This window comes from Malurus melanocephalus, unplaced genomic scaffold, assembly GCF_030028575.1.
Source record: "Malurus melanocephalus ecotype Western Australia unplaced genomic scaffold, MMel_1.1 scaffold_512, whole genome shotgun sequence".
Taxonomy (NCBI): Eukaryota; Metazoa; Chordata; class Aves; order Passeriformes; family Maluridae; genus Malurus; species Malurus melanocephalus.
In genome coordinates, this window is record NW_026623744.1 from 29385 (window position 1) to 42317 (window position 12933).

The following is a 12933-nucleotide window of genomic DNA, read 5'->3' on the forward strand; positions in this document are numbered from 1 at the left end:
AGGCAAAATATTTCATGACTTGGGAGAGAAAGTTTGCTGACATTTAAAGCAATGTGAGAAAAAGATGTTGTTGTTATGTTTTCTCCTTCATTGCCTATAAGTCTTGTAATTCATTGGGAAGAGCTTTTTTAAACCCACATGCAGTCAGGAACAATATCTAGAGCCAAGATTTCTGGGATGGGAATAGAAATGCTTAGGGATCCACAAACTGAAGAAGGATGGAAAAGCTTACCCTCGGTCTCCAAAATTACCCAGTTTCTTCTGATGAGGACTTTCCTCTGGATTAAATAAGTGCTTCGTTTTTTTTTTGTTTGTTTGTTTTGTTTTGTTTTTTTTGGTTTTTTTTTGTTGTTGTTGTTGTTGTTTGGGTTTTCTATTCTCTCATGCATTTTTTGTGTTTCATCTATTAATATTTCCTCTCTTGTGTCAGAGTACACATTTCAGACTTCAAGCTGATACATTTGTGGCACCAGGTAATCCCTTCTGAAGCACCTGCATGCAAATGCCTTTACTGGAGCAATCTTCATGGAGACCCGTTCACCAGCTTCAAACACCAGTGATGTTTTCACTGATAGCTCAGTGCCTTTTACTGATGTTAAATTTGCAACCTTTTAAACACCTCACCTTTTAAAACTGAGAATACTACTGGTAGATGCTTTTTTGACACCAATTAAAAATTTTGAAATGCATGTATATCTATACACACACACACACACACACACACACACACACACACACACATTCTTGCAGATGCATTTTGCATTTACAGTTCAGGAAATCCGACCTGTCAAGTATCTTCCCTTTTTACATTTTGAATGAAAGCAATGTAGGTTTTTATCTTCTACAGTTTTTCCTTTTGTGTGAGTAGAAAAACTAGTTCACTGAGCTCCACCTATGGTCCTCAGCCCTCTTCCATACAAACAAAATTCTATTTGGCAGCTCTCAAAYGCCTAGTGGCCACAGACTTACACTTTTATGTACTTCATATTTTACAGAAATCAGAATGCTCTGAATTATTGTCTGTTACACTATTATATAAACTTTATTTACTTTTAACTCAAAATGACAATCAACAAGGACAACCTACCCCTRTTGAAAAGCAGCCCAACTGCTAAAGCTGCTGAAGGGATGAGTTTGCTCCATGGGAAGCAGCAGTACAGAAAAAAATTTGCTAATGGAAGAGAAGGAGAAATAACAGAGAACAAAGCTCAGGAAGCTCTTACAGAATATTCATGGAGACAGCAGATACAATTAAGGAAGAAAAATACTCRTATCACTCCTTTATTTAACTGCTGCTGCACATGTGGAACAAGCTGGTGCCTCACTTAACTACAGAAAATTGAGAGCAGCTGCTCTTTAGCAGCGTTAGAAGTAACTACTTCCTGACTTGCACATCTGTGCAAGTGTCTCCACACACAACCTGACTTTACATACTCTCCACCAGATAAAAGTGTATCAAGTCAAGGAGCCTGCTAGTGTTTAGTTTCACTTACCACGAACGCATTAAAAGTAAGGCACCACTGTTACTCTTGTCAGTTCTTTATTGGTTTTCATCCTAAAGACTAGCACATTTACAGCATACATGGATTGGATGAACTAGAATATATAAAACAGTAGCCATATGTTTTTGATATATTAATACTGCCCAAAACCAAATAAATAAAAATATTTCAATGCACAAAGCTTGGCAAATACAGTCGTGTTGGGACAAAACTGTGTCATATTATACAGTAATTTTACACGTATAAATGAAACAAAAGGCAACTGTGCTGTAGGTACTTTCACAGAACATACACAGAACATACTTGGCAACAGTTTTCTTCTTTTACCTTTGTATGTTTTATAATTTTAAAAATGTACTCAAAAAAGGAACATTAGACAGAAATTCATTTTACAGTAATCTTTAGATTCGCCTCTCTGTGCAACAGAAAAGCTCACTCGCCCCTTGCGAAGGTCCCATGTGGATTCCACGTGTCCCAATTTCCTCTGGAGGAGCTGCTGGAGCCCTCGCTGGCGGTGCTGCCCTTGGGAGGAGCCCGAGCTGTGCCTGTCCTGCCAGTGCCACGTTTGGGACACGCCACGGGGCCACCGCGCTCGGCGCATCAGCAGAACACCCCGGACACAACCACACAGCACCCGGAGCCAGAGCTCCACCATGCGCAGACAAAATTCAGCAACTTCTTCAGATTACATTGGTGTACAAAATAAATAAAGGATTGCTAAGCACTAGAGCAGGTCTAATGATTGTTGGCCACCATCTAAGAGAGCGGCGCTGCTAATTGTTACAAGAGACATCTCGTTATTTCCTTCCCAAGCTGAGTGTTGGAAGATCTTTAGTGTAACAATACAGAACTTAAAATTAACCATGTTTGAAATATACAAAATAAAATTATCAACTCATAAAAACTAAGGGATAGAAAGAGCATAGTTTATACAAAAATAAAGTAGCATTTAATGATGGGCCAGGGACTGAAGGCTGAGCAGATCTAATAGAGTAACATGTCTAAAAACATCCCATTGAAAAGTTTTTCATCATGTGTTTGTTTACTTATTAGCAAAATATAAAACAAAACCAACATTTATTAATTGGCAAACAGGGTTCGTAACATTTCCAAGGGACTGTTCTACTGTAGATGATCTCTTCAGACCTGGGGTAGGTACTAAAATACATTGCTTTTGCACAGAATTCCATGTTTTGTTWTTCTAGAGAGTCTGAAATAATGGTAACAGCCTAGTTCAGCAAAACTCTCTGACCTGGCTTTGTGACATGCTGCTCAGTGTTAAACTGCAAAAAGCAAAATGCAAAAACTGCTGGACCTGTAACCCCCAAACCTACATGGGAGCAGAATGAACATGGCTGATTGATATAGCAGTGACAGCACAGACAAACATCAGTGAGAGGGAGAAAGAAATCAGAAAACAGCCATATACTTACCTGGCTGTTGCTACTCTCACAAGAATAAATGGGCAGATTTTTTTCTATTCTAAAACCTGGATCCTTAGAAACCAAGAAGGAAAGGACARTGTGCTGAATGAAACTAGCTAGCGATTACTTGATCCTGTTAAAATTTGGAAATGAATATTTAGCTGCTTTTTAAAATACTATCTTAGCTTCGAAGGCATTCTTTGGGAGATTATTTCTGAGGAGATCTGTTGAACATTTTTTATCAAATGCTAACCAACTGACCACCTTTGTCATAAGCTAGAACCCRCCTGTGGTTCTCAGGCACAAGCAGTAGCACTGAGCAGTTCCTTTCTATCAACCCAGGACACTGCTACCTTCCTCAGAAATGTCCTGACACCAGTCACACCTCCCCCCAYCAGGATTCTCAACAGGTGAAATGCAAAGGGAAACAAAAACCAATTTTGATTTTGCAGCAAGGGGGATGCATCGGGCACTCTGAGCATTTTTGTAATGACATACAAAATTCATACAGAAAAATCGTACACTGACAAAAATAATGTAATGCCCCGAGATACTAATACTTAMAATCCAGAGGTGATATAAAAAAACCATGGGTAAAAATGTGTTAATTAATGTACAACACCATGGAATATACTGAATATGTCATGTGCAACATCAGCAACTGGCTTGTTGCACTTGYCTTAGAGTGGGGAAGGGCAGGGGGAACTCTTGCTGGCATTAATGGTTAAGCATCATGATATTTCTGAAATACTTTTYAAAATCAGTTGTGTGCCCAAGGCCTTATCTGCCAAAGATGACAGGAATTTTTTGAACAGAATTATAAACCAGAYCTCACATGTCTGGCCTTTTATATGTTATTAATTTCACACATGAAGATGGCACCCTATATACAGTAAAACAATTCTTTCTCCTGGCTCTTATTGTGCTGATTTTTTTTTTAAAGTTAAACCCCCTTTTCTTGATTGTAACAATGCATTCTACAGTTACTAAACTGTCTAGGATCCTTTTTATTTACAACTTTTGAGTTTTACTCCCAGTTTTAAAAAGTTTAGGAAAAGCTCAATCTCAAATCAACTCAGTATAAAAAGATGTTATGTGAAACAGCTGCCTGAATGCCATTCCTAGAGTCCTTGCCCATCCAGGAGGTACCTAGCTATTTGCATATAGGTAATTATTAAGTAGCACAATATCTGCTCATCTTACATACACTGAAGGCTATTGAAAYGGGCAGAGATTCATCACACTATTCTCAAGCTAAGGTGTCAGAATAATTGTTACTATAGATTCCAATTCGGTAACATGCTCTGTATGACCTAGCGAAACGTACAAAAAGGTTATTTATCTCTTCTGGATGACAAAGTCATGTGTTAATCTAGAGTGCATCCACATGTTTTAATGGAACAGCAATTAAAGGACATAGTATGCTTATGTTTCAACTTTTCCATAAGTTCCTTCTGGAGGCCTGTAATACTTTGGGAAAGCCTTCAGTTGCAGGGAATTAAATGCATACTTGCGACATCCAACATTCTTCATTGTATTTTCTCGGCGACAACCCTCACTGGGGAAAAAAAACAAGCACAAAAAATGACAGCAGTAAAAGGGAAAAAAAAAAAGACTTAAACTAAGATGAAATGAACTGGTTATTTTATAGCATTAAAATAAAGTTGGTTATATTTAATGAGCGTTTAATTAATTTGCTACTGCAAATATTAAAAGAGATGACTCATCATACAATGCTGGTAAGAAGCACACAGAATGGACACAAGCTATGTCTGATTGCTAGTTTTGCATTTCTAGAAAGCAGCAGCACATCTACTGAAAAGGTTCTTGCGTGACGGTTTCATGTATTTCAAGGTGCACTGTTGTGGAGCTCACGTGCCATTCACTGCACAAGGGATCCCAAGGGATTGCTTAAAAGCAGTTCTGCTAATTTATTAACACATAAAGCTGAAAACCAAAACCTGCTGATCTCTCTGTAAGAGCTTAAAAGTAATTTTATTGTTCCCTGTATGTCAGTATTATACGTACTTGCTTAAAGATTAGAGCTGATACAAAAATAATGTATGACTTTCCAGTTACCTCTGCATGCATAAATGGACTTGAAAACCGACACAGTCTAAAAATAAATCCTAATCATGAAATAGCAGTGCAAAAAAGACTGGCTGCATTGACAGTCATCACCCCAAAGAAACAAAGCTGTACAGAATTTAATTTTCACCCAGTGTTTTGGTGCAACTGCCCCACATTACAAAGAGGTTCTGCGCTACAATAGAAAACTACTCCAGTTATAAGGCTTCTTTACATTTGTAAATCTAATTCAGAGTTCCTTTGATTATATCCAAAAAACAGACATACAAAGAGGAAGCACTATCTTTGAAATATATATTATAAATCAATTTAGGCTCACAGGAGAATGTCTTTCCCTGATTGAGGATTGGAACCTAAACAATGAACACTAAACCTTCATGGCAAAGTGTACAGTACAGCATCTTATGGTGGAAATGTCRTATTAGTCCTGTCTTGGAGATGGCTGCTGCATCTACCAGGTAGGCTGGGACCATCTCATTCAAAAGRAGGATTTGGATTCTGGTTCAGTTTGAAAGCTCTCGTGCTCTTACAGACCTCACCGTTCTTCTAATTTTGGTTCATGACAYTGGCTGTAATTGTGTTCTGTATGTAACACCTAGTTTAACTTCATAAAATATAGCCTTTTTTGATTTAAGGAACAGTTTAACTAAGTCTCARATTTGTCTCCGGAGCACATTCTGTGCTTGCCTTTTATAGAAYGATCATCTGTGATGACACTATTTTTCTGGCACTGGTCTGTGTTTCACAAAACTCCCCCGATGGCTGTTGCAGCCAAATAGATACATCAAAAGTTAGCACAAATCATACTTCAGAGTACTAACAAAAGCAGTAAGTTTAACTAGCAAATATGGGATGCTAGGTGAGCATTTTAACTGCAAAGTGAATCATGCTCTTYGTAACACATTTCACTGCATCTGGTTATTGCATGTGTCCCTCATGGCACAGATACGGTGACAAAGATTCACATTTCACACACACCATTTCCTGTGCCATGTTCCTTCTCCTGAAGGCACGTAAGCAGGATGTGCTACTGCATCTTAAATTTGAATGCCTTAACAAAAGCAAAGACCAGGCTTCAAAAGGAAAAAAAAACCTAAACTTTAGTTTAAGTTTAAGTTTTAAAGTTTAAGAAGAAAAAACTTACACTGATTTCAAAATACCTAGGCTTTCATTCCAAATGAATTTCAGGTGGTCTTACTGCAACCCTAGTGATAATCATGAGCAGTGCCTTCATACTTTAAACAGATTCATAATCTCATGTAGTTCAGTAGATATTCCTGCCATCTTAGTACCAGAGGGTGGCTGGACACTGGAAAAGGCTGCCCAGGGAAGTGGTTACAGMCCCAAGTCTGCCAGAGTGGAAGAACTCTGTGTTTGGACAATGCTCTCAGTCATGGGGGATGGCTGTGGCTGTCCTGTGCCAGGCCAGGAACTGGACTCCTTGATCCTTGTCCCTTCCAACTGAGGAKATTCTGTGATTCTACTAAAGCTACTTTCACATCTGGTTAGACTGAAGCTGGGTTAGACTGGCCATAGTCCAACCTGACATTTGCTCACTCTGTAAAAAGGCAGATCAGGACCATCCACAGCAAACAAAGAAGAGATGATTTGTGTGGAGACACAGCAGAATCAGCTCTCAGCAYAGCACAGGGATCTGTCCAAAACCACCATACCATAAGAAAACTCAACAGCAGTAAGGATGTACCTAAACTCATTGCAACAAAACATAAATAGGATACGTGCTTTAGATATATAGATATATAAACATATATGTCTTTGTAGTGTTTTGKTTTTTTTAATATTTTTTCTTTTAAAAACAAAATTGGAAGAATAGTGAGGAAAAATATTAAGAGATAGTGTACTGTACAGTCTGATTTCATGAAGACACAAATATAACCACACACTTTTTTTTTTAGTTAGAACAACTAAATCCAAATTTAGGATTTAATTCTGATTTTTATTCTAACTGCACTTTTTTGGTTTTTTATTTCAGCATACTTCTCTCAGCAGCTCTCAATTACATTAAAATTTATAATAAAAGCTAAAGCTACCTATATTTTTTGAGCAGTTAATAATAGTAGAAAATACAAATCACAGTACTTGTTCTCCTCAGAAGCCCAATGTCATCTCAGGCACCAAGCGAAGTAAAACCCTTTATGAATTTATCAAACTACATTAAATGAGGTTAGTTTATCAGCTATTGCTATTGACAAGCTCTGCCAGACCACAGCATCAACAAAGCCTTTCAGTTGAAATAGGCCTCCCCTAGTTTGATGTTATATATAAATGATGATCAAATTTCATCTGCAATTACTCTGCATCACTAAACTAGGAAGCCACTTTAATCTCACCACTTAAATAAATGTTAACTTGCCAGCACTCGCTTATCACTAAGTCACTATCAGCATCATAATTTATTAAAGCTGTCCAACACTTAAAAATGGAAGTAACAGTAATATTTAGTCTAATGTAATTAAAATAAAGCCCAATGGAAAACCTGACACCCACCTACTGAAGGAGTTAACTAATAACCCCCTCTTCTTTCCTGAAAATTAAAGACCATTATCCTTAACTTCTAGGATGACCCTATTTCACAAGTTCTATAAGAGAGCACCTAAAATAGATAATGGATCATTAGCAGGCTAATGCCAATCATATCCCCTTCGTAACCACAAGTCATTCTCCTCATGTCTTTAATACATTGCAAAATGCAGACCTACAAATAGAATGAAATAATTCTGCATGCAGCACACTGCAAATTGTTAGTGAGTGTTTTCTAGTCTATTAGAATATACTTAACCATGAGAAAGGAACAAGACTATGGTTCTACAAACTGTTCAGTAAAGTAATTTGGAMACTATGCTTTGAAATGAAGGTAGAAATTTGTTACTTCTTTAAATAAATTTCTTACAATTTCTTATAAACCCCACCCGTGTTTTTATTTTTCTCTTCATACCTCGTAAAAATGAAAGGCAAGATTAGCATACACCTTAAATATACAAAAAGATACAAATTCTTTTCAGACAGAGTTCCTTTCTCTGGAATACATGAAACAAGTAACACAAAACTGTATTTGGTAAGAGATCTTCAGGCCGGCTAAAGTAACGAGGTAACAGGCCAATGTCAGACTATGTTACAAGCACTGAAAGCAGAACAATAATTTAAAGTTTCAATACAATTCTTTTTGATAAAATAATTTGATGTATATTTACAGTTTAGTACAACAGAAATGTAAAATTGTAAGGCATAATAATAATTCTTGGCAGACAATGCTATGACACATTCCTTTGTCCAGCAGGTACCAAGTGGCAATACACATTCAAGCACTTTTTTGCTTTTTTTGTTTTTGCTTTTTTTTTTCTCTTTTTTTTTTTGTTTTTGAACTCTATCTTCACTTGCAACGTAATCTGGCCACCAGGTACGCTATGCTCAGAAACAGCCACACAATCAGTAAATTGGGGCTGAGAGCTAGTAAAGGAATAGAGTAGAGGAGGCTGGGATCTAGTCTGAAATCTCGGATGGGCACCAAGCCACTCAAGTTCTTCTGGGTGACTATCTCCCGTGTTCCAATGCTGTGAAAAGGAAGAAGGTTGGGAAGAGGGAAAATAAAACAGAAAGGAAGACGGACATGCAAATGAATGGATAAAAAGAGATGGTAACACAAGATGGTCAAGAAAATGAAAAAACATGGAAGAACGCACAACAGAACCAGAAGATGAAGTAAAGAAAGAGTGGAAAAACATCTCAAAAATATGTATCAGTACAATTATAGAAATAAGGAGAGGGAAAGAGAATAAAAGAGAAAAATAAGAAAGAAGTACTGTAGTCTAGTGAAAATAAACACATGTAGGTTGAACATAAATGGTTTTCCATGTTCATTCTTTCAGATTACCAAGCAATAATACCCCATGCTGCTCTGCCATGCTTTGGCATGCTGCAAAGAAGTGGAGCTCTGAAAAGCAAGCTGAACATGAATAACCATTGTAGTATTTGACCCTTTCAAACTTCTTTCCATGTGGGCTGCAGTGATTTAATTTAACCTCTTAACTACCTGTCCAACACACAAATAATAAAAAAAAACAAAACAACAAACCACCCACCTATTTTTCTGCTTGGACATGAATTCAAGTGTTCAACAACAGTCATTTTTCTGAAGACATGCTGCAAAGCCCAGTTCATTGTCCATCCACTTCTTACATTGAGCACCAAAGGTTACAGTGGAGAACAATTCTTCAGGTAACCTGAGGCTTTGTAGCGTGATCTTTAATTTTGGAACATTTTTATATCCTGAGAAGTCCAATTCTAGCTTGCAAAGCAACAATTGAATGGCCAAGATGAACAGAGGGATGGAGCACCCGTCCTACAAGGAAAGGCTGAGAGAGCATTTTGTTCAGCCTGGAAGAGATGGCTTAGAGGGGACCGAATTGCAGCCTTCCAGTACATGAAGGGAGAAAAAAARTAGTAGGGAGRGAGACTATTTACAAGAGTAGGGACAGGACAAGGGGGAGCAGGTACAAAGCAAATGTCCTTCTAATTTAGCTTGCATATGGGAATCCTCTCTGTGAGGAGGGGCTGGGCCTGCCCCATGCTGGACACTTCTGGTTCCAGTGACCCACTGCAGGCACAGCTGAGCCCTCAGCCATGCTGGTGCCACAGGGAAAGATGGTATGAGAAAAGGAAAAGCACTGCATGGCAGCGAAGAGTGATGGGAAAAGATCTGAGAAAGAGCCCTGTGAGCACCAAAGTCAAGGAAGGAGAGGAGAAAGAGCTGAAGCAGTTACCCTGCAGTTGTGGAGAAGAACTATCTACACTGCAACCCATGGAGGACCCATAGTGCAGCAGGTGAATATTTACAGAAGGAAACTGGAGACCACGGAGAGCCCATGCAGAAACAAGTTCATCCTGAAGGACTGCAACCCATGGGAGGGACCCACACTGGAGTGGAGGAAGAGTGAAAGAAGGAAGAAACAGAGGAGAGCTGTTACAAACTGCAAATTCCTGTTCTACATCTCCTGTGTATTGCTCAGCATGGGGAGGAGGCAGAGCAGCTGAGAATGAAGCAGTGGAATACTTTGGCCTGGGACTAGTAGGGTGGTGGAGGGCAAGGTTTTTCATTTTTGTCATTATTTCTTAACATCCCCAATCCACTGGCAATAAATAAAATTTTCTCTGAATCTGTTTTGCCTATAACAGTAACTGGCAAGGGATGTTCCTGTCTTTATCATAACCCATGAGCTTTTTCACTTTCCCCCCGCCCCGTCCTGTTACAGGGAAGTAGTGAGCAGCTGGGTGGGCATCTGGCAAGTGGTCTAGCTCAACTGAACATGATTTTATTCTTAAACCAGGTCAGTCAGTGAAGAAATCTAACCAAGCTTTTATCATAGCTGTTTTATTGCAGTGAGTGGTCATATCCAAACACGACTCCTAGGACTTTATTATGTAATCCTTTCAGTCAGCACCATGACAGCCAGAAGAGATTACCCTCACCTCATTTCCAGCTCCTTTTTTAAAGCCCCTATCAGAGACGACTCTTCTCTGTTAGCTAAATTGCTTGTGTTTCAACTTCCTAATTCACCTAAAGAAAATGAGCTGGGCTACCTGAAACATAAAGGATTTTGCTGCCCAGAATGACTTTGACTGAAATTGCCCTGCAGCATATTCCCACAAACAGCTTCACTGGCATTTCTGACAGGACAGAAACTCCCCAGCGGGGAGTGTGGGCTGCAGATGGAAGAGGCTACATGAACCTGCTGGACTCTGACTCTTGTTCTGCCTTTACTGGCCAGGTAGCCATTTCCTCTGTAGCTTGGACTTCCAGACATATCATCATGATTTTACTATTTGTGGGCTGGGAGTTACTGTGTATTTGATTTAGGATTGGCAAAGCTGTTAGCTTATTTACAGAAAATGAGTTTATTCTAATAGAATATTTGTTTCTAAGGAGAAAGCCACAAACTCATATCTGTGAATTTCTACAAGAATATACAAGACCACTCCATGTTCTCTCCCGGATGTCCCTGCTCAGTGAACACAATTATCACATATACAAAATTATCACAAGACTAGGAAGGAAGAGAAGTCCCTGAGGACAAGTAAGTGGGAATTAACACCTTTGAAGATGAACATCATATGGAAGAAGATGATGCTTTCTTAGTTTTTTCAGGAATGGTGTAAGCAAGGAKGCTTTTTTTCTCCAGGAAGTTGTCAGTAGCGGAAAGACTAAATACTTTGAGTCTCACAAATTATTAGTACTTCATCCATATCTTTCCAACTGCCTCAGAAACTTCAAAAGTCCTTAAGAATAAACCAAACCTTCCTTTTCCAGTACAGTTACATAAATAAAAGATCTGAGTTAAAAGAACAAACCCCAAGTCTTCTGAATGACCTGGAAGCAATTTGCTACCCCTTCTTATCCTGTATCTATCCTCTAGGGCAGCTTGACCTGTCCAAGCTGGAATGGGATTTGGCAGAGCTGGACTCCTACATATTTGGTCCATAATCCCATCTCTCTCTCATTAAGCTTTGTTAATTCTCTTCCATTGTTCCTGAGCAGAATTGGCAAATAATTAAAAAAAACCCACAACCCATCCCAAAGAACAATGAGATGTGAGAAAGAGTGATGGGCTTGAAGAATATTCTAATCTTGATTTTTCTTCAAAACTAGTCAGAATTTGCTCTGCACAATCTCTCTTAGTCAAAGGTTTAACAGAAGAGGAAGTCATATCCTTCACCTGCCAGAGAAAGCCCCTGATGTTGGTAGAACACAGGGTGAAACACTCAAGCCAACRGTTTTGATTAAATTGACCCTCTTTCAATTGACCCCTGTAGGTCAACACAAAGCAGTATATTTCTCAGRCAATACTTCATCTGATCCTGTGTTCTATTAAACTGGTACACTGAAGGACTAAAACAATGTTATTATTAACTTCTCTCTCTCTATTCTGTCTATGACTGCATTAAAAAAAGCCAGTGACCCAGTAAAGAATTTGAAGAAACTAACAAGATTTCCAGTATTTTTCCTAGTTGGTTTTATTCTTATTAAATATAAACTGTGAAACTGTATAACAGTTTCAGATGTCTATGTCAACAAGTTGTTTAATTTAAATAAAGATGTTTGAAAACCACTCAGTCCATTTTAAATTAGTAACCTCTCCCTCACAAAGCTGTTTCAAGTTTTGTTTCTAACATCAAGGTTTAATTAGTTTCTGAGTGCAGTTTTCATGTACTGTACTAACTCTGTGACAATGTGGCAACAAGTGCAGCAAAAACCTGAAAATAAAGGAGTCCAGTGACACCCAATTAGATGTAGCTATAAACTCAAATTACAAGTGTAACAGGCTGCAAGTGTTATTATATGAGACATTTTTCTTCTAGGCAACTGAAGAGTAAGAAAGGGTCAAACAGCAAAAACATACAGAAAGGATAAGAGAATTGAACACTCTAGAGAATTTGGTGAAAAGACACACAGTACAGTACATTCGATAAGAGTGAATGTTGAAAAACAGGACTGAACAGCATTGTTGAACTACATTGATAAAGACTAAAGCTAGATTTCTTATCCTTTCTTTTGGTATGTGACTTACGGAGTTTTCCAGCAGTGCTTGAAACAAGGCATTGAACAACAGTAAACAGATTTTATTATTTTTTTTAAGTACAGTACTTAATTCTGCAAACATCTCTGCTGCTTCAGAATACAGAACATCATTGTATTGATAAGACAACAGCACACTGACAGGTTGTGATGAAATTTGGTTGCTGTAGTGTGAAACACTCATACTGACGTTTCACCCAGTGAGCAGTGTTTCACTGCTAAAGAATACACGTGGCAAACCAGTGCAAACTGCAGGTGTCTGTGTTTCAAAGAACAAAAGACAAGTCGTCCCTGAGTAATCTCCCTGATCTAGAACTAAGAAACCTAG

General features: G+C 38.4%; 1 protein-coding gene across 11 annotated transcripts in view; it reads right to left on the reverse strand.

The window, feature by feature from the left end:
- Positions 1–1294: 1294 nt before the first annotated feature.
- Positions 1295–12933, reverse strand: part of INPP4A (inositol polyphosphate-4-phosphatase type I A) — a 110555-nt gene continuing 98916 nt past the window's right edge. For 5 of the 11 annotated variants that reach the window (XM_057381495.1, XM_057381498.1, XM_057381494.1 and 2 more), the window contains one exon: positions 1295–4484. In XM_057381495.1, coding sequence (XP_057237478.1) covers positions 4352–4484 — 133 coding nt within the window. In that variant the 3' untranslated portion in view covers positions 1295–4351. The remainder of the gene's footprint in view (positions 4485–12933) is intronic. The other 6 variants (XM_057381500.1, XM_057381499.1, XM_057381502.1 and 3 more) reach the window with 3 other exon arrangements.